The sequence below is a fragment of the Pelodiscus sinensis genome, chromosome 26 (assembly GCF_049634645.1).
Source record: "Pelodiscus sinensis isolate JC-2024 chromosome 26, ASM4963464v1, whole genome shotgun sequence".
Classification (NCBI taxonomy): Eukaryota; Metazoa; Chordata; order Testudines; family Trionychidae; genus Pelodiscus; species Pelodiscus sinensis.
This window is the reverse complement of record NC_134736.1, coordinates 956,854-983,594: the sequence shown is the minus strand read 5'-3', so window position 1 is coordinate 983,594 and position 26,741 is coordinate 956,854. Positions and strand designations below refer to the sequence as shown.

Genomic DNA, 26,741 nt, shown 5'->3' with positions numbered 1-26,741 from the left:
ATTCTACCCTGCTTTGAGAGGTCTACAAGCTGATTTTGCTTAGTACTGCTATTTCTAGACTAAGTCCCAACAGATGTGACATTCTGATTCTCAGTTACTGGATAGGCATTCAGTTATAATAATGTGGAAGTCAAATTAGCCCTCACTTTAGTAGGCTGGATATAACAAGAACCCCAAATGCTCTGCTTTTTATAAATGACAGTGCAATTCATATTAGTTATTTGGAAATACAGGTATGTGCTTATTGAGCTTGTTTGAGTAGCTGGTTGTGTTGATGAGAAGGTGCACATGAACATCCTGCAACTTGATACTTACTTACAAGGTAATTTATTGCTTTGTCTTCTCTTTAGTATGAACAGTGTGCATTAGACGTTGTGCCAGTAGCTACTGGACAGTCTTCAGAATTAGCTTATGAAGACAAACTCTGACTCGTCTTTCCTAGGAGATACAATACTATAGAGCTGGTTGATTTTTGAAGAATGAACCAAAAGCCAATGTGTAGGACAGGAAGTAAAGTTAATCATTGTTCAAATTAGGGATGTAAAATCCCATTTATTTGGTTAATCGGTTAAACATTGTTTAACTGGTCAGCTGATTGAGGGGGAGTGCTCCAACCCAGCTGGGCTGATGTGTCCCTCCTTCTCCCGCTGCAGAAAGGGGCTGCTTTAGCTGGGTTGGAGCACTGCTGCCTGTGGTGCATGCTGGGGCTGGGCCCACCGCTGATGGGCTGCTCGGGTCTGGCTGGAACACCCCCTGCCTATGGTGGACCCGGTGGGGCTGAAGCAACATCTTGCCTGCAGCGGGTGGGGAGCTGCTCCAGCCCTTACTGTGGGTAAAGCTTACCGGTTACCCGTTCACATCCCTAGTCCAAGTACTTCTGTCTTTAAATGAAATATGACCCTTTTCCCCAAGTGCTGCCTGGAAAGTTGCAGTTTTATTTCTAGTGCTTTTACCTGCCAGTTTTGATGATGATGATGATGATTCCATTTTCTTCTAAGAATTTATATCATGCTCCAAAACTGAGACAGCCGTGGAATCAATATTTTCAGGAGAGCTTTCCAGCAGAAAATCATTTTAAAAATCAAAATTCCTTATTAAATCTTTGGATAGAACAACTTTGGAAAACATAATGTTGCTCCAAAGTGTCACTAAAGTGGTCATCTAATTCACCATAAACAAGATTTAAATATGATTTCCTGTGGTTGAAATACACTTCTTGAGTTAGAACTTTTCTGTTCCTGCTCTTTGGATCTATGGAATGTTCCGTCTGCACTGTTGGGCCTTTTACTTCCTTGTCATTCTGAAGAGACTAGCCTGTTGTCATAATAGTTAAGTTCAAAGCAGACTGTGAAAAACTTCAAAAGTATCTCTCAAAACTGGGGGACTGGGCAACAAAATGGAGGATGAAATTCAGTGTTGATAATTGCAAAGTAATGTCTATTGGAAAACATAATACCAATTATATATATCATATGATGGGGTCTAAATTAGCTGTTACCATACAAGAAAGAGATCTTGGAGTCTGAAAACATCCAGTCAATGTGAAGTGGCAGCCAAAAATAGCAAATAGAATGTTGGGAATCCTTACGAGTGGAGAGAAAACAAAACAGAAAATACGATATTCCCGCTATATAAATCTTTGAATGCTGCATGCAGATGTGGTTGCTCCATCTTAAAAAATATATATTGGAATTGGAAAAGGTTCAGAATGGGGCAAAAAAAATGAGTAGGGGTATGGAACAGCTACCATATTAAGAAAGATTAATAAGACTGGGACTTTTCGGCATGGAAAAGAGAGGGTGGGATATGATAGAAGTCTGCAATATCATGTCTAGTATGGAGAAAGTAGAAGTACTGTTTATTCCTCCTCATGACAGAAGAACTAGAGGTACCAAAGGAAGTTAACAGGTAGTTTAAAACAAACAAAAGGATGTATTTTTTTCTAGGGCTGTCAAGCGATTAAAAAAATTAATTGCGATTAATCGCGCAGTTACAAATTTTAATCACGATTAATTGTGTGCACCTCCTCTTTGAATTGCCGCAGTGGCTTTCCAACGGGACAGCGCTGCATTGAGCCCGGAATCAGCTGGAGTCTCCAGCTGATCCCCGGCTCCTAATGTGCTGCCTCTTTAAAGTGCCAAAATGGCACTTCAAAGGGGCTTTTCAATGTGGAGCCGGGGATCAGCCAGGCACTCCAGCTGATCCCCAGCTCTGCTTGCACATCCCCTTTGGAGTGCCATTTGTCACTTTAAAGGGGCAGCGCATTAGGAGCCGGGGATCAGCTGGAGTCCCTAGCTGATCCCCTGCATTGCAAAGCCCCTTTGAAGTGCCACTCCAGTGCTTCAAAAGGGCTTTGCAACAGTGGAGCGGGATCAGCTGGGGACTGCAGCTGATTCCTGGCTTGGCTTGTGCTGCCCCTTTGAAGTGCTGAAACAGCACTTCAAAGGGGCAGCGCAGCATTAACGCCTGCGATTAACGCATTAAAAAAATTAATGTGTTAATCCTGTCCTGCGTTAATCGCAGGCGTTAACGCAGGTCAATTGACAGCCCTAATTTTTTCACATAGTGCACAGTAAACTTGTGGAACTCTTTGTGAGAGGATGTTGTGAAGGCCAATACTATAGTAGATTCCAAAAAAGAGCTAGGTAAGTTCATGGAGCATAGATCTATTGAAAGCTACTAGCCTGGATGGGCGGGGATGGTTTTCCTAGCCTCAGTTTGACAAAAGTTGGGCAACATTTGATGATTGTCTGTTTTATTCTTTCCATTTGGGGCACCTGGCATTGGCCACTGTCAGAACACAGGACACGGGGCTAGATGGGCCTTTGGTCTGATCTGGTATGAGTTTTATTTTTTTATGTTCTTGTCCTTTTTATTTATTTTTCTGAGTGACCTTTTTGTGTTGCATTGTGTTTTCTAAGGTAAATGAGGTCATGTTTAAAATCATATTTTTAATCACTCTCTTATTCTTTCTCGTAACTTAGAGAGATTGTGTTTATACTTCAGTATCCTCAGGATAGAATGTCAATACCTGTCGCATCTTTAACCAATTCATCATTCTAGCCTTCCACATATGCATGTTGGGATTTCAACAGCTGTATTGGTACTTTCATCTCTGATCAGTTGCCAGACTGCCTTGATAGATAGTTATTACTACTTGTCCATCAGTGGTATTATTGTCATGAACAGAGCACTTATAGGCATGATTGACTAATATAGCCACACCTCCTTCAAGTGCAAATGAACCAGAAAGAAGTATTTGTGAAGAGAACAGCTTTTTTATTAAGTCCTGCAGCATTTCTAGTAACTGCCTGGTGTGAAATAAGAAAGAAATAATCTCCAGTATGTTTGGTCAAATCTGGAATTACAGTAAAAGCTTTTTTTTACTGACATGCTGAGAGGATGATGAGTGCCAGTAAATTAAACATACAGGTTAACTAAGAGGGGAGGGGTTTGGACAGTGTGGGGCATGGCTGTGGGAGGGGCTGCAGGGCATGGGTTATAGGAAGGGGCTTTGGGCAGGAGATTTCCATGTGGGTGGGTCTCAGGGTGCTAGATGTTGTGGGTGCTCACCCTAACCCTCTCCCCCCCGCTGCCTCTATCCAAAAGAGGTAGCAAGGGGGGAGAGGAGGAGGTGCTGGGGGGAGCTAACTTATAAGCTGGTTCTCCCCAGCTCCAGCTAGTGGGAGGGGGCAGAGGTGCAGCGGCTGCATTCCACCATTGAAATGTACAAAATCCCCACTGAGGCTCTTGTACATTTCAAAGCGGAAGCCCCGCCTGGGGCTCCACACTGTGTTTCAATCTTTGAAATGCATAAGAGCCCCTACTGGGGCTCCTTCTACTTTTCAGAGTGGAAGTGCCCTTATCGACTAATTGAATGCTTGATGGAAATTCCATCCACTATTTGATTAGTTGATTAATCTAATTTTAACATCCCTACCTCCTCCAGCAACAGCATGGACTGGGGGCTGCCAGCGGTAGGGACCTGAATGGGTAACACTTAACAAGTGATGCTTACTGGGCAACGGTTAACCTCTACCCTGGAGCAGGTCCCCACCCATGGCTGGCCACGGGAAAAGGGCTGCTCTAGTCCCGCTAAGGCCCTGCAGGGCTGGGAGCTGGCAGGCCTGCATGGGATTAGCAGTGTTCCCACCCTGCCCACCTGCCCCAGCCTGGAGCGTGTCCCCCTCAACCACAGGCAGGGATTGCTTTGACTGGGCTGTAGCAGCCCCTGCCTTCAGTGTGGAAGGGTGTTCCAGCCCACTTACCCCCTTTCTTTAATCAGTTAACTGGTTACATACTAAGTTTGAGTGGTTAACCGATTAATGGGCTTTTATGTCCCTAGCTTGAAGTGAGCACCTCTCCCCATCAGGTTCCCTGAGCCCCTCCTGGACCCAAACTCCCTCCCAGAGTACACCTTGAAGCCCATCCCAGCTTACAGGGATCACTGGTCATACAGCACAATAACTTGTAATAGGAGAGGAGCAGGGAGGGATAGCAAAGAGTGTAATGCATCCAATTAAAGCTACATTATGAAAACGTGGAAAGATTAACTCTAAAGCTGAGAGTTGGATTTGGCCAAAAGGCACCCCAGGCACCATTACAGTAAGGTCTCTGAGAAGAGGGCTGTGTATTCAGTTGCAACAGTATTTCTTATAGCTCTTTGGGTTTTTCCTTGGTGTTTTCTCCCCATTGCATGTTCATTGATCTGGAATGCAGTTTAGCTTACACAGTCTGAATTCTCAGCCTAAGATGGACAAAATTTAGCTCTTTGAGGTGAGTGCTGAAGAAGTATTAACATTTGCCATCTATATCAGAACACTGAGGTTGTTGGGTTTATGGATGGCCTGTAACCTGTATGCTGGATTCTTACAAGACATGATACTTGGACCACTTTCAAGGATGGAGCCATCTAAGCAAATAGCTAAATAGGTATCTGAATCAAAATGGAGGTTGAGAAATTCAGCTTTATCACCTTGAAAGTGGCTGTTTCAAGAAGGGGCACAGTGCGAGATCTGATTCAAAGACAGTTTTTATGGGATTTATTTTTATATGAAATTAGAAATCAATAGCTCTCACCTTTTCTGAATCAAAAAATAAGTAAAGGTATGAACCATTCATGTGGGTCAGTAGTAGATGTGCAAAATCATTGACTCCAGAGCAGTATATCATACCTCCTAGTGATTACTATGATTTTTTTCCAATCATAGGAGAGGGAGCTTTAAATAAAGGCTAGTATCAGGATGTTTCCCTCAAGGATGGAATTTCACAAAGAATCTTAGTGGACAAACACCACTGAAACAAAAGGAACTCTTATAAGGCTACTAGAAAATTTGCTCAATGTTGCTCTAATCTTTAACTCAAATTTTCTTTTTCTCCATTTAAATCAGTGCTTTGGGGTGGGGCTGGGGATTAGGGGTCCAATATGCAGGCTGCCCCAGGAGAGAGGACAGCAGCAGCTTGGGGCCTTGTGAGAAACGCCTGTCCATGGCAGCTGCAATTGCAACAGGCACAGCCAGGGGAGGGGTTCATGTCTCCCATCTGGGGGACAGATACACTTTCTGAAATATGTAGTAGCTGTCCCTGCTGGTCCAATGGGATTTTAGCTATCCCGGTCCCCATCTCTGGCCCCTTGTTTCCTCCCTGTGGCCATTCTGCAATATAACTTCCTCCTTCCAGACCCCTCCCTTTCCATTTTGTGAAAAACAATCCAATTCCAGGAACATCCCATTGATGTGGGGAGCTTGGGGTGAGCTGGGGACTCAAACAGTCCCCCACTAGCCCTGCGCCCTTGATGGCACTTTGCTTTTGAAATGTACAAGAGCCCTCCCCTGCTTCCTGTACATTTAAAAAACAGGGAGCGTGGGGCCAGCAGGGGCTGCTTGAGTCCCTGGCTGGCTGTGCTCCCTGCTCTTGATACATTTCAAAGGTGGAGGCACCCTTATCAACTAATTGAATAGTCAATGCAAATTACACTGACTATTTGATTAGTTGATTAATCTAAATTTAACATCCTTAATTTGTACAGTTCTGACTTTCCATTCTCAAAACATTACAGGACTGTTTCATATGTTTACAGTTAGATTGTTAACGTGTATGTTGTTTTTAAACAACATTACGTGTGTTCAAATAACACAGCATTGAATGCTATTGGGTGTCTCAGCCTATTTGGGATCTTTAATGGTCTACCGATAGAAAATGACTGCATACCATATGTGCTACGATTGCCAGGCAGTCTGGATTTGGTAAAAGGTATTATTTTAGCTTAAATTCTGAATTTCTTCATGTTTGTGGTTGGGCATAGTCTTGTATTGAATAATGTAAATAAATCTTGTGCTTATGGCTTTTTCCCCTGCAAATACTTTTGTGCATTTACTTAAAGTATTTTGTGTTGTGGTATGCTTATAGCATAGTTTCCCGATGGGCAAACCACACTGGATTGTATCAGAGCAAAAGTCAATAAGACCTCCTTTCTGCTTTTTATAAAGTTTTAAAATAGCTCATTGGAAGTTGAGTTCTTGAAAGATAGCTATTGCCCTGTCCAGTGTATGATTGAAACTGTACTACAGTTTTTATTTCAGTGGTTCTTGAACTGTAGGCCAAAGTCCTTCTGGGTGTATTGCAGATTGAAATATTGAGAACCAGTCAGAGTGAGCTGGTTTGTTTAAAAAAAAGTCTTACAAAGTTATTCTTGGGTCATATATTTTGCAGAGCCCCGCTTCCATTATACACTGTTATAACTGGGGTCAGTGTGGGGTAGAGCTCTCCAATATTGAAATCTGTCCAGTCTCCTTTCCTGAGGTTTTGGTCCATTGTTCCCTTCTAATTTTTTTCTTTGCCCTAGCTTTAGAACCTATTGCTGTTGAATAAGAAATTCTTTCCTACCCAGCAATGTGTAGCAATGCACTTTCTGTTCCAGGACATGCCTCTTGTGCCTTCAATCCATAGTCTGTTGTTATGATACTTTAAGGGAGGAAGTGTTATACTGTAGGTGGCTTGGATGGAAAAGGCAGGGGCAAATAGGACACAATTTGAATGACTGAAGTGAGTGGGAGGCAAGAAATGACAATGTAGTACTGGGTCAAAGCTGTGGGGGTAGGGAGTGTTGGAGTTGGAGACAGTACTGGACCATTAGTATTGGGAGTTGTGGTAAAAAGTGAAGCTAAATTAACTTAGGAAAGGAGTTGTGGAAATGTTGCAGGTCTGGAGAATGAAGGCTCTTATCTGAAACTGGAAGGGAATGTAAACTAGTGTGCAGAGAGAGTTGGGAGCCTGCACTCCTTGCTTCTATTCTTCAATCTGACAGAAACTTATTTTCATCTTGAGCACCATCTTGATGCCACAATTCACCTACCTGTAAAATGGAAATAGCCTGTCTGCCTTCATGTTTAACAGTTTTGACCTAAGGGACTTTGTAAATAGTTTAAGGATTTGGAAGCTCTGGTCTGTAAAGAATAAGCATCAATGGATTCTTGCCTGGATTTATTACTAGCCGATTGCTCATTTGAAAATGCTGTCTGTCCATCTTGGCAGCTTTAATGAGGAAAAATGTATGTGGGACAAATAGCTCTTTGGGATAGTTTTAGGAATGTAACTGATCATATGTAGCTTGTGATTTTTCTGATCTCTTTGGTTAGAGAGTATAAACACATGCTAAAATATTGTATGGAGTTGAATATGTAGATTTTTAACACCCATGCCTTTTGTCAGTTCTGTGGGATGCTTCCTCCCCAGCAAGTATTAATCCTTTCTTCAGCCAGTTCTGTGGAACATTGTTTACATCTTGCAGCGAGCCCCACGTGTTCAAGGGGAGTGGCAGAAGAGACATGACAAGGCTATTGCTCATTGCAGTGCTGTGTGCAAAATATGAGACCTTGACTGATGCACTTCTGCAGCGTTCCTTTCACATCTCTGCTCGGACCTCAGCTTCGTTCTGTTACTCTCTGAAATCTACCTTGAATTTACACATAAAAACCCTGGTTTTTTTTAGTTTCAGTAAAAAAAAAAGTAACCAGATCTTCAAACAAATTTTGTCTTTATATTTTTGAGACTATATTGGATAAGTATTTGTAGAAGCAAGTGGTTAAGCTTTGTTTTTACCAGTGTTCTTCCTTTTCCCTGGCAGAGCACTGGAAAGGGAATGTGTAGAAGTGAAAAAGTAGCAATTGCCCTTTTCTTTGTGGCAGTATGGTATTCCAGTGCTACTTGGAACCTATACAGATATTATAAATAACATTGAATGTCAACATAATCAGAACTAAACATATATGTCTAGCATTGAATCCATCTTTAGATATAACAAATTTTTAAACTAAGAACTATTAATTTTTGTGTAGGCATTCACTTTCTGTATATTATTTGCGTAATTTACCTCCCTTTCCAGCTCTTATTAGATTGAAGTTCATGGATTTACCAGTGCACTCCTTATATTTGTGGGGAAGTCTCTAGAAATCTGTGAAATGCATAGATTGCCACCTTATTCCATGAGAACAACTCAGAAAAGAGAGTGCAGTAACTTCTTTAGTATTTAACTTGAGCATTGAAAACCAGAGGCAATTTTTGTGAGGCGGGAAAGAATTTCTTTATCTTAAAATATTCACTTAAAGCTTAATTTATTTGTAGAGTAGTCAGTAGTAGGAGTTTATACAAATTACATTCTAGGGATGTAAGTGACTAGTGGATTCGACTAGTTGTTCTCCCCCCCCCCTTACTGCCTCTATCAGAGCAAGTGGGGGGTGGGGGGGAGCAGGAGCCAGTATGGTAATACTGGTTTCCCACAGCACCGTCTCTGTAGGGGGCAGAGGAGGGAGAGGCACAGCAGGAAACAGCGCGAGCGGGACTGCTTCAGTCCCTGCTCATGCTGGTTCCCACTGTGGGTGCTTCTGCTTTTGAAATATACAAACCCCTCCAGGGCTCTTGTACATTTCAAAAGCAGAAGTGCCACAGGGAGCATGGGGTGAACAGGGACTCAAGCAGTCCCCACTCACCCCATGCTCTCTGTGGAGCGACCCCCCCCCCCTTGCTGCCTCTCTGAGAGGCAGCAAGGGGAGAACAGGAGTCAGTGCTGGGGGGAACCAGCTTAAAAGCTGGTTCTCCCCAGCACCGTTTTTGGGGTGTCGCCTGCCCTCCCCACTGCCTCTATCAGAGGCAGCAGGGGGAGGGGGGGAAATAGAGGATGCTGCTGCAAAGCCAGGGCTGGTTGCATGCAGAGACTGCTCCGTCACCAGTCCTTGTTCGCGGTGGATAGGACTGCGAACAGGGGCTACTAGTCCTGGCTCGTGCTGATCGCTGTGCCTCTGCATTTTAAATACTATATTTACTTACTATATTTAAAATGCCAAGTCGCAGCGCAGGTGGCTCTGGAGCCAGCACAAGCCAAGACTGCTCAGTCCCTGCTCGAGTTGGCTCCTGGAGCTTCCCCTGCTGTGCCTCTGCAGAGGCACGTATCGATTAATCATATAGCCGATACAAATTGTATTGACTATATGATTAGCCAGATAATCACATTTTAACATCCTTATTACATTCATGTGCCTAATTATTTTTAAGGAGATAACTCTTAGAAGCACATTTTGGTTCTGAAAATTTGAATGGGTTTTTGTTCAGAAAATTGCATAGTCAGTAAACTGTTCATTTCTTTACTACATTATTATGACATAGTCTTTAGTTGGACCTTTCTTTGACTTGTTGAAGGATGTTTCAGTTGAAGGAGGAGTTAAACACACACAGACACCAGAAATATTTTATTGTTAACCCCCATGTGCCTTTCATGTCCTAACTTGTGTGATAACATGTAGGGAGAATTTTCCCATTGCAAACTATGTACATGGGTAATAAATGGCAACTTGAAAAGGTACTTTTTGGTGACTATAGACAAAATACAGAAATCACTGAAGTATTATGTCAGTATGTAGTGCTTGTAATTTGGTAAGTTTTTAAATGGAGCCCAGTCATAACTTTCTTTCTGATTTAGTTTACTACAGAAGATTTTGAGAGATTATACATCTTCTAGGCTACTTATGGTTAGTACAGAAGAGTTTCTTAAAATACTGCTGACAATTCCCATCAAGTGCCTATAGCATAAAACCTATGAGCTCAGCTCCTGGAATTATGTAATTACATAAGACTAAACTTCCAGTACAACATCTATCTTTTATGGGTTGTAAGTAAAAGCTTGTTAACATGAACTAAGTGCAGCTGATTTAAAGATGTTTGCACACAGCCTGAGAAAGTAACTGATATGTGTGAACTGCTGCATACATCTCTGTATAGTGTTAAATCTCAGACTCACTGTGTGGGAGGCCAGGCCAGTACTACCACAGAACTGTGGCAGGAGAAAAGTGCATCAGGCCCATTCAACCTAATTGAAGCAGTATAAGAGGAGTAGCCGTGTTAGTCTGAATCTACATAAAACAACGAGAAGTCTTGTGGCACCTTATAGACTAACAGATTTATTGGAGCATAAGCTTTCGCATGCATCTGATGAAGTGGGTCTTTGCCCACTAAAGCTTATGCTTCAATAAATCTGTTAGTCTATAAGGTGCCACAGGACTTCTCATTGTTTATGCTAATTGAAGCAGTACACCCTGTATTCTCTGGGTTAAGTATGGGGCGGGGCTGGTTGAGGCTGCCACCCCTACCTCTCCAGGGTGACAAAGGAACTCCTGCCTTTACAAAAGGCAAAGGGGACTGAGTCCTGATAAGAGGCTTCTGCATCTCTAAAAGTGGGGACCCCGTCACCACCATCACTTTTAGTGGGGTGTGGCAAAGCCATGAGGAGCTCTGTCATATTGTGTGTAGGGCTCTGGATTGTCCTCATTTACCCCCTGCTCCATCTCTGTGTCAAATAGATTTTATCTGGAGTCTGCCTCTCAGAGTAACACTAGGGATGTTAAATATCAGTTAATTGACTAGTCAAGTAAACTCATGAATTCTTATCGGTTAGTCTACCGTTCTATAGTCTCTGGGGGCGGGGCTGGCAGCAGTGCGGGGTGCCAGGTGGGAGCTAGTCTGCAATGGAAGCCAGCTTGTCCACTGTGTGCTGTTGCCTCTGATAAAGAGGCAGTAGTGCAGGGTGGTAGCGGCCTCTGTCAGGGGTGGGAGGAGAGAGAATCTGAGCTCCCAGACCCGTCGCAACCTGGAACTAAGACGGGCTGCGTCCTTGCCCGGCTCCTAATACACTTTAAATGCAGAGCCACAGCGGGGGTAGGTCCCAGACCTGGCATGAGCCAGAACTGAGCTGGGCTGCTGGCCAGCCTGCTAAAAAATTTACTGGTTGGTGGCGGGGGGCGGGGGGGGGGGGGGGGAAATGTGTGTTCTCTATAGCATTAACCTGTAAGCTTTTGCTTATTGGTTAATCGACTATACTATTACATCCCTAAGTAAAACATGTGAATGTTGGGCTAATTTCTGACATTGGTTATGTATGCAACTCACATTCAAGTCATTTGATGTTATATATTTGTATCCAAGATTAAAAATTAGCCTCCTTGAATATAATTAGTATATATATGTCACATTCAGCAATTCCTTTACATAGATTTTTCTCAAATATTTCCTACTGAGAATGACAGGGCAGGTTAGGTGCATACGGTAGCTGCAAACAATTGATTTTGCAGCTTTTCAGCAAAACCCCACAAACACTTATGCCTATATATATGGTTTAAGTTCTTAAACAAGCTCCTGATGCTTCAGTGATTGCATTTGGATTTTGTTGCCTGCCTTGCGAAAAAATGGAAGTGGAAAGTGTTTTTCCTTAAAATGTAAGGCACAAACTTGAAGAGGTTTTACTTATTGTTTTCAGGCAAAATATAGTACTGTAGACGTAACAAAAAACTTTATAATTGGTTCATCTTGGCTTATCAAGCAAAGTTGAAAATTGAGATGGCCCAAGCTAATGTAGTGAATGGTATTGTTAGAGTATAGTGTCGGCATAGTTAGAATTTTTCTTCTCTGTGATTGATTGGAGTTGTTACCTTTTATTTTTAATCACTTACATTTTTGTAGTACTTCATATCCAGAAGCATCTCTGAGCACTTTACAAACTTAAGCTATTATAGAAACTGTCCGGTGAGGTTCACTATAGCTGTCTCTGGGGTGGAATGTAGTAGTTATTTTACAGTACACCATACAACAAAAAGACAGTAAGTAGAGAGTGTCACATCATTTGAAGCCACACAGGAACTGTAGGGAGGGAAAATGTAATTGCTCAAGTTGGAATTTGGCTAGAAAGACACCTGGATCAACGTGCTACTCTTATGAAATGTACTGAGAACTCTTTAATTACCCCCAAGTGAATAGGGCTTTTGTTTCATATAATATCTGAAAAATCTGCCTTAACAGTAGCACATCTACTGAATCTCTGACAGCCTTCATTTCAGCATCTAGGTGTTTCTCCTAGGTATTTGTAGATATAGCCCAACTCTGGTTAGCTTGTGAACTAGTCATTTGCCTCTCCCCTTCTTTTCCCCTCCTATCGTTTTTCTGCTTCACTTGTGTAAAGCTTAGAAGTAATTTATTCTGAATGTAGTGAGAATTGTGGTCATTTTTTAAAAAAAATATTTGTATCCATTTACTTTTCAAGAAAAATACTAAAACAAAAACAATTCGGGAAGAAAGTTCTGTAATCTTGGGCTAGTTGCTGAGAAAGCGTCATCCTTTTTTTTCAAATGTGTTACGCATGAGGTTGACCGTTTCTTTTAAAGTGTAATTATTAATAGAGGTCTTGGTCCCTTAGCAAGTTGTGCTTCTGTAGGTAACTTGGTCCATTGCAATGGAGGACCTTAAAGATGGAGACTGTTGTCCTGTAACTTAATGCTGTACGACAACGGTTCTCAACCTATTTACCATTGTTGGCTGCATATGCAACTCTCTGTGTTTTAAGGGGGCTGCATCCACACAGTATGTATACTATATGCATGATCCTGAGGATGTCTCATGGGCCGCAGTTATGTGCTGATTGTGCTCTGCGTTGAGAACCACTGCTTTACAGTAAAGCAGTATGAGTGGAGTACTAGAGTGGTGTGCTTTTCTGTGGCTGATCTCACTCAGGCAGCATGGTATTCTGCTCTGGATAAGTGAGAGCTTTATTTGAGCTGCAGTACTCATTTCTGGGTGAGTAAGCTGCAGTAACCAAGTCAGAGTCACAAAAGGCTGGGTTGCTGTATGCAGACTTTTGTCTGACAGGGTACTATTATTTTGGCAGGTGTAGGTGAAAGATGATGAGTTGAGCAGCTTTGGTTATTTGAATGTCTAGAAACAAGGATGAATCCAGAAGAACTTTGAGGCTATGGACTGAGTCGCGTATTTGTGTTCATGTTTGGTCAAGAATGAGAAAGTGTATGGTGGTAGCAGCTTTTCTGAATGTTTAAATCGTCCCATCTCTGGTTGTTGACATTTAGTTTCATCCACTTCCTGTTCTCAACCAATAGTTAGGTGATAGGGCTGTCCACTTCAGTGAGTCATGTATTGATGTTTAAGTCATGATTTCCCCAAATAAGATTGATAGAGTAGTTGAACAGAATGAGCACTAATGCACAGATCTGAAGGAATCTGTATGTGAGCACTTTGGTAAGGGGGAATAAGTGTGACTTGTAAGAAGGAATTACTTACAACTCACTGTTTTCCTTGTAATCCCTGATACCTTGTCAGGGTGGGTCAATAGTACATGGAGGTCAACAATCACAAGTAACCCAAAGATCTAATAATATAAGCATAGACACCCTCTTCTTTCATTAGACATGAGATCCTCCATAAATATGACTAATACTCCTTCTCTTTCATGTCCTGGCCTGAAACATGAATGGAATGGGTCCAGGATCCTGATAGTGGAAGGCTATATCAACGATGGCTTTTTGCTCTTTTTCTCCCCCTTTCCTCTTCCCCAGTTTCCAAGTCACATGGATACTGGTAATTTGCAATTGTCCATCAGATCAGTGTTTGCTTCCTTGTTTGCTGTAGGGGAGATGGTAAGTTCCATTTTCATAGGAGTGGCTAGTTGTCAGGAGGAGATTTGAATGAATGTGAGGGTTGCTTACTAACCAAGAGTTGTCTGGGTCAGATTTGCATGGCTTCAAAACATTTCTTGTTACCCAAAGAATCTTATAAATTAATTTATGAATTTCCTAGTTTAAGGCACAGGTAGTATTAGGGAACTTTGAATCTATTAATCCATGGAACTGATAGAGCAGAAAATCTGTATTGGAAAGCCTTCACTCTGCATCAGTGCTCACCACAGATCCAGTCCTCCTTTGGACTGAAAACTTAGGCCCTGACTACTCAGGCAAGTTGTTGGTACGACTTCATTTTTTCAGTATAAACTGCCTTGTGTCCATGCACACATGTTTTTTTCCTGCTTTAATTAATCGACTTAGGAAGTGACATAACTTTATTCCAGAATGAGGTATTACAAGCATAAGATTTGTGTGACTGCAACTCTGTTTTGTATTAATTATATTGCGTCTAGCAGTCATCCAGGTGCTGTCCCATGGTACATTGTTTCACACCTGGATTGATCTGGGGTCATGTTGACTGGTTGTCACTTTACTATTTAAATATTGGCATGCACCTAGAGCCTTTGTAATTCCAGCTCGTGGCAGGTTAACATATTGAATCACGTACCTGTTCTAGCTGCCATCCTTCTGGATGATTCCGCCAGGAGGCCCTGGACTACTTGTCTTTTGGGGAGAAGAGCACATCCAGGCCCGTCTGAGCAGCAATCAGCAGCATGCCAAGATCTATTAGCAGCTGCCAGAGCAAATGCAGGAGAAAAGCGGTACTATTGGGATGCAGCCCAGTGCTGTATCAAAGCAAAGAAGCCTCCAACAAAGTTACAAAAAGTGAATGGACTAAACAGGATGTCTTATAATGCTGCCAGTAGCTGCCTGTACTAAGAGAAGCCAGACTGGATTTTTGCAAAGGAGAACATAGCTGGGATTTTGGGCAGTTTGGAGATGACCACAGAAGGCATCCAACCGAGCAGAAGGATATCTCCCAGGCAGCAAAAGTCTCTCTGGCACACCTAACCCTGATCTAGAGGCCCAGGTATCAAAAATGCCACCCAAATCCCAAATGGAGCCCCAGCCTGAAACGGCAGATAATGGAGTTATACCAGTAAGTTTGTTGTGCTGTATTGCAATACAACTGTAGAGGGGGATTTAAACAACTTTGTTCCAGGCCCAGGCTGACAGTCACTGTGTTGGGAGGACATTAGCTATGAGCCTTGCTCCCTGCTCAACTCCCTGGCATCAGTGGCGATTTCAAGCCCACAAAGGTTTATTCCCCTGTCAGCTTGCCACAGCCATAAGTCAAACATGTTGCCTCTCTAAACCCCTTCCCGTGCTATTTGATTCTCCCATGTCCCTTGTGGTGGACCATGCCCTCTTCATCTATTCAAGATGGGAACACTGTTAGGATTAAAACATCAGATATAATAAACATGCCTCCCTACAATGTAAAAGCAGATACAGAAAGAGAAGAAATAATAGAATAGGTACTTTGGCTCACAGTTTGATCAAGGCCTTGTGCTTCTAGCTGCCTTTACGTTGTATGAAGAAAATTCCCAAGATTAGGCTACAAGGACATTTCCAATTGAGTAGTGACTCTAAGTCATTTTTATTTTTCATTCAGCATTGTTAACCTCTTGGGTTCAAATCAATTACTGCATGAGTGTTTGTCTTGCAATGATCTCTGTGCTTATCTGCAGTTGTTATAAAACAGAATTTAAAGCAAAGAAACTGTCATTTGGTACATACATTGCAAGACAATGCAGCCTTCTTGAGGCTGCTCATATTGCTGATGTTTTCCCTTCAACTCTTGTACCAGTTATGGGAGCATCATTTTGGTAAGCAGCAGTGCTGCATGTCTTCCTGGCTTGCCCATTGTGTTTTTTAATATGATCCTTCTCTGCCTCTTGGGAACATACCTTTGGGTAACCTCATCCAGTGTAGGCAATGCCTCCAGAGGTGCATGTGTCATTACTAGCCTGCCCTCTTTTGCTCCCTCATTGGTACAGGAGTTCTATACAAGGAAGAAGTGATGCAGAACACATTAATCTCCAAGCTCTCACCAGACTGGTTAGAGTAGTTGGGAATAACAATGTAAAATTGCAAAAAAACTGACATTGTCATTTTGTATTAGGACAATAACTTACTTGTGCTGTTTCTCTGTTCTTCTAGTATCTGAAAGACTGTGGCCCTTACAGTCAGGTCTTATCAGCTGCTGAATACCTGGCATACCTCTGAAAGAAGTGAGAGGGCAAGGAAGGACAGGTTCACTGATCTCATGACTGCATCCTAGGAGAGGGTCATGACAGCAGAAGAAGGAAGGGAGGATTTCCTGCAAGAGATGGAGAGGCTTGGAAGGAACTGCGTGGACAAAAAAAATGTGCAGGAGGTACACTGGTCCTAAAGAAGAGACAAAGAGTTCTGCTGAAGAACATTGTGTTACTCTGTTTACAGCTATGCCCTAGACCAGCGTGGCCCTGAAGACTGAGGAGAACACAGAATACTGGGAAGCCCCTTTTCAGTTCTGCAGATGACAGGGTCTTCCAATATCATTCCATCCCAAGACAGAGAAAATAGTTTTCATTCTTCTACCTTGCTTGTTTGTGGGCCCTGAAGCACAAACATGTCTGCACACAGTACTGTTCTGCCACAGTTGCATTGGTTTTAAGTTTGCAGTACAATTACAAATCAATAAAAGTTTTTAATATGTAAAATTCAGTTGAAAAATTTCATTGAGGTATTTCTTCTCTCAATAATATCTTACACAAACATATTGCATTCGTTTTCTTGGTTGCAGTACACTACTTTTTGGATAGTGACCTGAAAGTTGGACCAAAATACATCCCTAACCTTGTTTCCCTGACTATTTGGGGCACCTTATTGACAGTTCATAAGGTACAGATCTGTTTCCACCTTCTTCTCCCACTGATTGAGGAGGATCTCTTCTTTGCTCTGTCAGATGATGAGCAGAACAAAGCAAAAGCACTTAAAAGAATAGGCAAATATTCAGAAACATCCAGCCTGACCATAAGGCAACTCTCTCCTCCCTTTAGCCTTCACTGTCATTCGGCAGCTCCTTGGGTATAGTCAAACAACTTCTGTCAACTGTCCAGATGTGCTGTATAAACTTTCATGAGTCAGGGATATCCCTGGATATCCAGCAGAATCATAGTACCATTAATGTCTGAAGAGCTGGGAGAAAAAAATTCCTTTTTCAGGGCAGAAAACAAAGCAGAGATTTTAAATATCCTGGCTCCATGGATCTTTCCTAACATTAATATCGGTAAAACTTCCACAAGAACCAACCAGGGCTTCCATCATCGAGGCAAATATTAGGAATGTGGGTCAGAGTGGTTAAAAATGCTGTAAAAAAATAGGGATTTTTGTTTTTAAATTTGATTTTTTCTTTGTAAAAAAACTTTAAAAATAATCTAAAATTATGTCAACCTATGTTAAGGCTTAAACTTACTTTAATTTATGAAAAATATTTAAATAGTGTGTGATCCCTCTTCAGATTTTAATGACTTGAAGGGTACTGTTTTTTCAATTATATCCAGAATCCATGGTGGTGGGGCATGATCTTTAACTTTTGAAGTCAACTCATGCTTTATAAATACTTCACAATGTCATGTACTTCATTAAGTATCTGTTGTTTTCAATCTTTCAGTGGAGCAAATGCTGGTACTTATTTTTTCCAAATGTGTAAGTGTTTTTAATTTTTGTTGTGCGGGAAAGATTCTGCCATAGTGACCTTTGGATTCAATTTAGCAAGCAGATTCAGAATGGATATTGTCTTCATTTGGATTAGTTAGTTCAGAGTTTGGAAAAAGGGAGTTGAAAAAACTGGAAAGCTTATTTTCCTCTTTGAATCTATGAATAAAAAATATGTGGGAGAAGACACGGTTTACTAATTTGTAAAACCCAAAAGACATAGTCAAGCTTTTTAAGGTTATTTAAGCACTTAATGATGCAAATAGCTGCCTCGCGGTGATCTTCAAAAATATCGAAACCAGTTAGGTGTCTAAGTCCCATGGACTTCAATCTGTCAATTTGGTAACAATGTTAAGATTTCCTTTGTTTAACAATTCAGTTAGTTTTAAATACAACATACATTTTGAGAAACTTACTTTTTTTGCTTCTGTATCCAGCACGTTTAAGGAAGCATGGGTCCTGTCTATGGCCCCAGTATAACTTGGGGACCCTAAGTGTGCCAGTCCATTAATGCACAATAGTTTGCTGGCAAGCCTTGTGACCTTGGGAGAGCAGCATACTCTCAATAGCATGACAGCAGCCTTAACAGTTAGTCTGTACCCCTCTGTTAGACCCATGTCCCGTGGGACACATCTGGTCTGTCAACCATTTTAATCTGGCCCTTGAGCTCCCACTGATTAGTGGAGTCTGGGGCTTGCCCTTCTCCACGTGGCTCCCAAAAGCAGCAGCATGTCCCCCTTCCAGCTCGTATGCATAGCGACCACGCCTCTGTGTAGAAGCCAGCTGGAAGGGGGACATGCCACTAGTTGTGGGAGCTGTGAAGGTAATTGCCACCCAGAGCCTGCACCACTGAGCCACTGCCTCAGTTCTGATTTCCTTTCATCCTCCAAATCTTTTGGTCCCAACCTGGAGCGCTCTCCTGCACCCCAATCTCCACATACCAGTGCTACCCCAGAGCCTGCACCCTTAGCTGGAGCTCTAACCTCCTCCTGCACCCCAGCATCAATTTTATGAGCATTCATGGTCCTCTCTACAATTTACATATGCTGATGTGGCCTGTGGGCCCAAAAGTTTGCCCACAGTTGGTCTAGCAACTCCATGGTGAGATGGATGCTCGTGTAGGTATTGTGCTTCCATTCTGAGATCTACAGGAAAGTAGGTACCTGCATCCTGAAGTTCTACCACTATTGCTGGTCATCCCAGTCCTGCAGCGCTGTTCTGTTTCACCAATCAGTGCTAGTTGGCCACACCCAGGAAGACTACTGTATGAAGTGAAGCTGTTCTAGGAAAATGTCCTGCAAATGTAGCAGTTCAATCTTTTTCCTCCTTTAGCCATATCACTGTGATTGTCTCTCAGCCCATCCAAAGCCATTTAATGGTATGATTGATGAAACATTTGGTGGAGCAGTTTGTTTGTGTTAATGACTGTGAGGATTGCGGTGTTCAGTAGTGTTTCCTTGACTGCAGTCTGAAAATATTGTTGGCTTCCAAAAAAAACAGTTGAAATTATGAGATGACAGGAAAGGGATCATGGGAGCTTTAGTTTAAGCCTGTGTCCCAGAATTTCGGTAGGTTCTAGTGGACATTACACAGTGCAGCATGACAAAACCCTAGAATATGTAGGGTCTTGCAGCAGAACACTACACCATGGGATATTTACCCAAAATGCTGGGTTATTATTTTGCAAAAGCACATTGATATGTGGGCACAGTGATTCTGAAGGGTAATAGTCTACGCTGGTATAAACAAGCTGGTGAGGACACGTTCTTTTGCTGTAGTGCTACTGGTAGTGTATTTGTTATACTGGTAGTATACATGTAGTGGGAAACCTTATATTGAAAATAAGCTCCAGTGCCAACAAGTCATTTGGGTAAACTGTGTAGTTCCTATGGGATAGGTTTTTATCTCTAATTTGTGGAGAAGAATATTTTGTGTAATACAAAGTAGATTCTTGTCTGAATGTCCTTTCAACTCTTAGGAGCGTTCTGTGGCTATCCCTCATTACTAGATACTATATCCTTCTTAGCCACTGTTTCCTGAAGGAGCAAGAATTGCCATAGAATAGGTTTTCTTTTTTGGAATTTTTTGACTTATGTATTTTTAACTTCATGCCCATGTCTTTAACTTTCAAAATCCTTTTCATTGCAGGATGATCAGTTCCTAGGCTTTGGCTCAGATGAAGAGGTCAAAGTACGAAGTCCCACCAGGTCTCCCACAGGTATGTTTAGCTCACAGGGTTGGATGTTGAGTTACATGTGGTTGCTTAACATGGTTTAGTCACACTGCTGTTTACATAGCTAAAGCTTATTCTAATGAGAACTTGCTGGAAAACAATTATAGCTCTTTCTATCTGGTTCTGAATAGTCTACTTAGAGAACTGCTGTTCCTGGGAAGTTATGCTTCATGCATATCTAGCCCAGGCTGTCCTATTTCAGGAGCTGCTTTTTGGCAGAGTCCAGCACTCACAATATAAAGTTCATCTCAAGAAGTGGGTTGTGCCCACAAAAGCTCAAGATACTACTACATGTTTTGTTAGTCTTTAAGGCCGTGGTCCCCAACCCGGTGCCCGCGGGCGCCATGGTGCCCGCCGGGCTCTTTACATGCGCCCGCGGAGCAATCTGGGCTGGCAGGTGCCAGCCCCGGGCGCATGGCCGGTCCCGGCCCCGGGGGCGCCGCGCGTACCCTTGCCAGCTCCGGCGCCGGCTTTGGCCTCGCCCCCGGGGGTGCCGCGCGTGCCCTTGCCGGCTCCGGCTCCGGCTCCGGCCCCGGCCTTGGCCCCGCGGCGCTTACGGGGGGAGCGCCGGCCCCGGGCGCGCGGCGCTTGCCAGGGGGCGCCTTCCCCGGGCGCGCGGCTATGGGGGGGCCCCGCCCCCGGGCATGCGGCTGGGGGGGGGGCCGCCCCCGGGCGGGCAAGTGTCCCCGCCCCCTGGCGCCCGGCGGGCGAACGGCCACGCCCCCTGGCGCCCGCCAACCTGAAAAGGTTGGGGACCACGGCTTTAAGGTGTTGCTAGACTATTCATTGTTTAAGTTTTTCCAGTTACAGACTAACTCGGCTATCTCTTTGAAGAATATGAAATGTGTTTCTTCATATTGAGTGCAGCAGGAGATACTCAGAATTTCTTGACATAGAGATAAGACTGACCTCCTGATCTTTTTATGTGGATTTGGAGTCATTTGTTTGCTCTTCACTCTCCAATGAGTGTAATTAAAGTGAGAAGAGACTTTAACTTGCTGTTCTTTTTTTATTAATGAGGAGGTGATGAGCAATGACACAGCAAGCTAAAATGGAAACAGATGAACTAAAATTAGACCACCTTAATCTTCCTATTTGTTGTCTCTTTTCCCTTTGTCTTCTGAAATGTAATGGTTGGAGTCTTACTGAAGACATTAAATTATAGTGGGCAATCTTTTTTAAAATTACTTTTACAAGAAAACTGTCCAAATTAAAGTGAAGTTGGGTAGCTTTCTTTGATCTTGAAGGCAATGGCAGCTATATGTCTATTCCCAATAATGCCAAATTTGGTGTTGGGGAGCTTCCATTCTGCCTCAGTTCCAGTTTTGTATTGCATGTGGGATATGTGGCAGGGTGGAGAAGTGTGAGGGAAGGAGATAAAGAGATCTTGTGAAATGTATGCAGATGTCTAATATGCTAGCACTCAACCTATTTCAGCTGCTTGTACATCACATTCTCTGCCTGGCATTAATTTTATTGTGGAAAATCTTAACAGCCAGTTGATCCTGGCACTAATGATAGTACTAACCTAGTATTGTGGAAAGCCCCCTGCAAACGTGCTATTGCTACTTAGTTGTGTGTAGAAGCAGTTGCCATAAGAGTTTTAACCTTTTTTGTTCCTGTCATTACATTTTTTTTGAGTAGCCATGAAATCATATGATTGACGAAAGCTTATGCCATAATACAATTATTAGTCTTTAAGATGCCACCAGACTCCTTGTTGTTTTTACAGTAGTGGTGTCATCTCTTGGTTTTTCCAAGTAACAGTCTGATATACATAGTTTACAGGCAGTCCCCGGGTTACATCAATCCGACTTACGTCGGATCCCTAGTTACAAACGGGGGAGGGGGTGCAGCTAGTGCGGGGTGCCTCCCCCACTGTTGCCGCCTCCGGCGGCGTGGGGGGCGCTTCCCCCCAGCAGACCAGGGAGACTCGGAGCTAGCCCCCCCCCAGCAGACCAGGGAGACACGGAGCGGCTTTTCTCGCCATGGAGGACGCGGGTCTGCTGGGGGGAACAAGACACCAGCCAAAAGGGGGCACTCCAGAGCAGAAAAATTAATTTCCTAGGGAACAGCAGGAGCAGCAGGCAGTGAGACCCATTATCTTACAGTCCCCACCTTGGGAGCAACAGCTCTTTCCCTCTTCAGCACTAGAGCTGCAAATATCTTGTTAGCATCACGTGAAATTAACAAGTCCCTTCCAGCCTGGCAGAGGTGAAGCTGAAAAATTACCCAGTGGTGTGGGTGGGCAAGAATGGGGAGGAGCAGAACAGAAGGGAAGAGGGGATAAGCCCCAACCCCACACCCTGGCTGGAGCGGAGCAGGGTAAGCCCCGAGGGGATGGGCCTGGTTGCAAAGTGGGTGAGTGGACAATGAGGACCCACCTGTGGCTAAACTCCTGTTCCCAACACAGAATTTTTCTTTAAAATTAATCCTGTGGATAAATTCACACACACACTTCACAGGAAGGGATTTCCATTTTCTGCTCAGCAGAATACAACAACAGCTTTGATTGTATCAATATTTCACTGTGCTCTCCAATGACTATTGATTACACTTAATACCCATTTCACTGAACCATCTGTAGCAAATTCTATTTGGAACAGTAATATGCATTGAATAAACTTTTAGTTATAAAAAACAAAGATTCTGACTATTAAATGAATAACTGGGATCTTTCAGGTACCCCAAAAGGAAGATTTGGATATAGCATGAAACACTGAAACTTATGATCAATTTTTAATTAAAATATCAACCAAAAAAACCTTCATATCAAAACAGTATGTGTTTTTCTTAGAATAAGGAAGTTGTATGAGAATCAGAGTCTTTTCCACCTAACTCCAGCTCCCCCCTCCCAAAAGAATATGTGCCAGTTCCGACTTACATACAAATTCAACTTAAGAACAAACCTACAGTCCCTATCTTGTACGTAACCCGGGGACTGCCTGTATTTCCAAAATCCTTAATTTCTTTGAGGGAGTGAGCTGCTTCTTCCATTAGGAGAATGTTTTGAAGAATTTTTGAATTTTAGTTTAACAGGCAATAACGTTTGGAACCAAAGAAGCCATGAAAATTGGTCCGATTCAAGTTCATTATGAACATGGGAAATCCTATGAATGTTTTTTGACTGTCCCCCCTTTCTGAAGAAATGAAGTAATGGATTCATGTGTCATTACTTGTACTCCCCATTCCAGAGCTATTCTGATGTTATGACATGCTTTCTTTTGGGGTGCATCTGCACTGCACCCAGAGCTTGAAATAAGCTACACAATTCGAGTTGCGCAAATTGCACAACTTATTTTGAGTCAATTTCGAAATAGCTTATTTCAATAATTGGAACTGTCTATACACGGGTATCCTGAAATAGTGCTGTGCTGGAGACGCGGCCTATGTTAGCAGTGGGAGTGGATAGTAACTACAGAAAATTTTTTTTTTTAAATGAACTAATTTTGAACTTTTTTCATCCTTTGTATATGATCTTTCAAGAGATTTAATATTAGGAGTTACTGTTCCCTTCAAAATTATTTTTGGTATTCATTTTTATATATGTAAAAATTCTTTAGGTGGAACGATATTTGTACTTGAGCTTATTTTCTAAAACACCTTTTTTTTTTTTTTTTTTTTATAATGAGGAGGGTGTTTTGTTTCTGGTGAGACCCTTTTATGTATAGTTCTTATTATTAAGTTGTCTTCCTAGTGGGTTCATGAATCAAAATTATGGTAGCTTCTTCTGTGCGTGTAATGTGATTTGTGATGAGTAAAGTCAGATGTGATTGGGATAGTGTTGTAATAGCATACAGAAAAAGCCTAACATGGGATCTGCCTTCTCTGCTTCCCCCCCCCAGTGAAGTCTAGCCCACGAAAACCTCGTAGGAGACCCAGAAGCAGTCCTGATGGAAGTTCAGCTGCACATTCAGACTCTTCATCAGTGTGTTCTCCCCTGAGCAAGTCTGAAACCATATCTATGGAAAAGATGAAGAAGAAGGATATGAAAAGTGGGGAAAAGAGACGAGGAAGACCTCCAACACTTAGTAGTGTGAAGTTCAAGTTATCACAAGTAAAGGACGCATCAGATGTTCAGAAGGGGAGCAGAGACGCAAAAGCGAGTCTGAAGAAAATAAAAAGGGCACCATCCACTACATTTCAACATGCTGCAAAAATCAAGAAGTTACGAACTGGGAAACTCTCCCCACTGAAGTCTAAATTCAAGACTGGGGGGAAACTTCAGATTGGAAGGAAAGGAGTTCAGATTGTGCGCAGGAGAGGAAGACCACCATCTTCAGAACGCTTAAAGACGGCCTCACCACTAGTCATCAATTCACAGCTGGAGAAACCTCAGAGGGTACGTAAGGAGAAAGATGGCACACCACCTCTCACAAAAGAAGAAAAGACTGCTGTCAGACAGAGCCCCCGTAGGATTAAGCCGGTTAGGATTATTCCTTCTACCAAGAGGACAGATGCAACAATTGCTAAGCAACTTTTGCAGAGGGCTAAAAAGGGGGCACAAAAGAAGATTGAGAAAGAAGCAGCTAAACTTCAGGGTAGGAAGGGAAGGACTCAGCTCAAAAACATCCGGCAGTTCATCATGCCAGTTGTGAGTGCTATCTCTTCGCGGATCATTAAAACACCCAAGCGATTCATTGAAGATGAAGACTATGATCCTCCTATTAAAATAGCTCGCCTAGAGTCCACACCAAACAGCAGGTTTAGTGCTACATCTTGTGGGTCCAGTGAAAAATCAAGTGCAGCTTCTCAGCACTCATCTCAGATGTCTTCAGATTCCTCACGATCTAGTAGTCCTAGTGTAGATACATCTACTGACTCTCAGGCATCTGAGGAAATGCAAGCTCTTTCTGAAGAGTGCAGCAATACTCCAGAAGTTCATACCCCTTTACCTATTTCTCAGTCCCCAGAAAATGATAGTAGTGATAGGAGGAGCAGGAGGTTTTCAATGTCAGAAAGGAGTTTTGGCCAAAGGGCAGCTAAAAAACTGTCAGCCTTGCAAAATGTGTCCCAGCAGCAGTCTTCTTCCTCTCCTCCTCCCCCTCTGCTCACTCCTCCCCCACCATTACAGCCTGCTACTGGCATGTCAGACCACACACCTTGGCTTATGCCTCCAACAATACCATTGGCCTCACCTTTTCTACCCACCTCTGCTGCACCCATGCAAGAGAAACGGAAATCAATTCTGCGGGAACCAACGTTCAGGTGGACCTCTCTGAAGCATTCTAGGTCAGAACCACAATACTTTTCCTCAGCAAAGTATGCCAAAGAAGGTCTCATCCGTAAACCAGTATTCGATAACTTTAGACCACCACCACTGACTCCAGAGGATGTTGGCTTTGCGTCTGGTTTTTCAACACCTGGGGCTACAACTCCAGCTCGCTTGTTTTCTGCTCTTCATTCGGGAACGAGATTTGATATGCACAAAAGAAGTCCTCTGCTTCGAGCTCCAAGATTCACTCCAAGTGAGGCCCACTCCAGAATTTTTGAATCTGTCACCTTGCCTTCATCTGTTAGTCGAACCACTGCAGGAACTTCTGCGTCAGGTGTCTCTTCTAGGAAACGAAAGAGAAGAGTGTTTAGCCCAATCCGATCAGAACCCAGATCTCCTTCGCACTCCATGAGGACAAGAAGTGGAAGACTTAGTACCTCTGACCTGACCACTCTCACCCCTCAATCTTCGGTCTCTTCTTCACTAACTAGCATGTCTGTTAGTTCTCTTGCCACTAGTGCCTTAAACTCTACTTTTACTTTTTCTTCTCATTCCTTGAGCCAGTCTGGGGAATCAGCAGAGAGAAGTCAGAGACCAAGGAAGCAGATAAGTACTCCAACTGAGCCTTTTTCATCCACTAATCCTACTCCTCTGTTTCCCTGGTTCACACCAAGTCCCCAGACCGAGAGAGGGAGAAATAAAGACAGGACTGCAGAGGAACTGTCCAAAGACAAAGATGTTGACAAAAGTGTAGAGAAGGACAAGAGCAGAGAGAAAGACAGAGAGAGAGAAAAAGAGAACAAACGTGAATCGAGGAAAGAGAAAAGGAAAAAAGGGTCAGAAATTCAGAGTAGTTCTGCTTTGTTTCCTGTTGGTAGAGTGTCCAAAGAAAAAGTTGTTAATGAAGATATTGCTGCATCATCTTCAGCTAAAAAAGCTGCGGGGCGGAAGAAATCTATAGCAATAGATCCTGTGGCAGATACTTCTGCTGTGGCTCTTGTAGATACAACAGCTGGCAAAACCAAAATGCCTAAGAAAAGCAGAGGGGGCTTAGAAAAATCAGATCTAGATCTAAGCCCCACTGTTCTGCCCCCGGAGAAAGACAAAGCCCTACGTCTCTCTACTCCTTCATCAAGCACTGTTAAACATTCCACTTCCTCCATCAGCTCTATGTTGGCTCAAGCAGACAAACTTCCAATGACTGATAAGAGGGTGGCCAGTCTCCTAAAAAAGGCAAAAGCCCAGCTGTACAAGATTGAGAAGAGCAAATCCCTCAAACAAGCAGATCAGCCAAAAGCACAGGTATTCTTTCTTTCAGACTTATTCATGAGAGGACTTCACAGTGCATTTTGTTTTGTACTTGGAATGAAAATTGTTAATGTCATTCAGATGCTAAAATAGAACAGCATATTAATTTGAATAACTGTTAGAGCAACAGATGGTAACTAATTTGAAAATGAGAATTACTGGGCAGAAGTTGAGGGGGAGAAAAATCTTCTGGAGTCAGTTCAGGATGGAGCTGCATATATTTTCTGAGTGCAGTGTAGTTGCTTTGTAGATTCTTCTGGCTAGGTCTGAT

At 42.8% G+C, this 26,741-nt stretch overlaps 1 protein-coding gene across 4 annotated transcripts in view; it reads left to right on the top strand.

Moving 5' to 3' along the window:
- KMT2A (lysine methyltransferase 2A) overlaps positions 1 to 26,741 on the top strand; it is a 99,436-nt gene that overhangs the window by 7,572 nt on the left and 65,123 nt on the right. For all 4 annotated transcript variants that reach the window (XM_075909542.1, XM_075909541.1, XM_075909543.1 and 1 more), the window contains exons 2-3: positions 19,863 to 19,932; positions 23,793 to 26,464. In XM_075909542.1, coding sequence (XP_075765657.1) covers positions 19,863 to 19,932; positions 23,793 to 26,464 — 2,742 coding nt within the window. The remainder of the gene's footprint in view (positions 1 to 19,862; positions 19,933 to 23,792; positions 26,465 to 26,741) is intronic.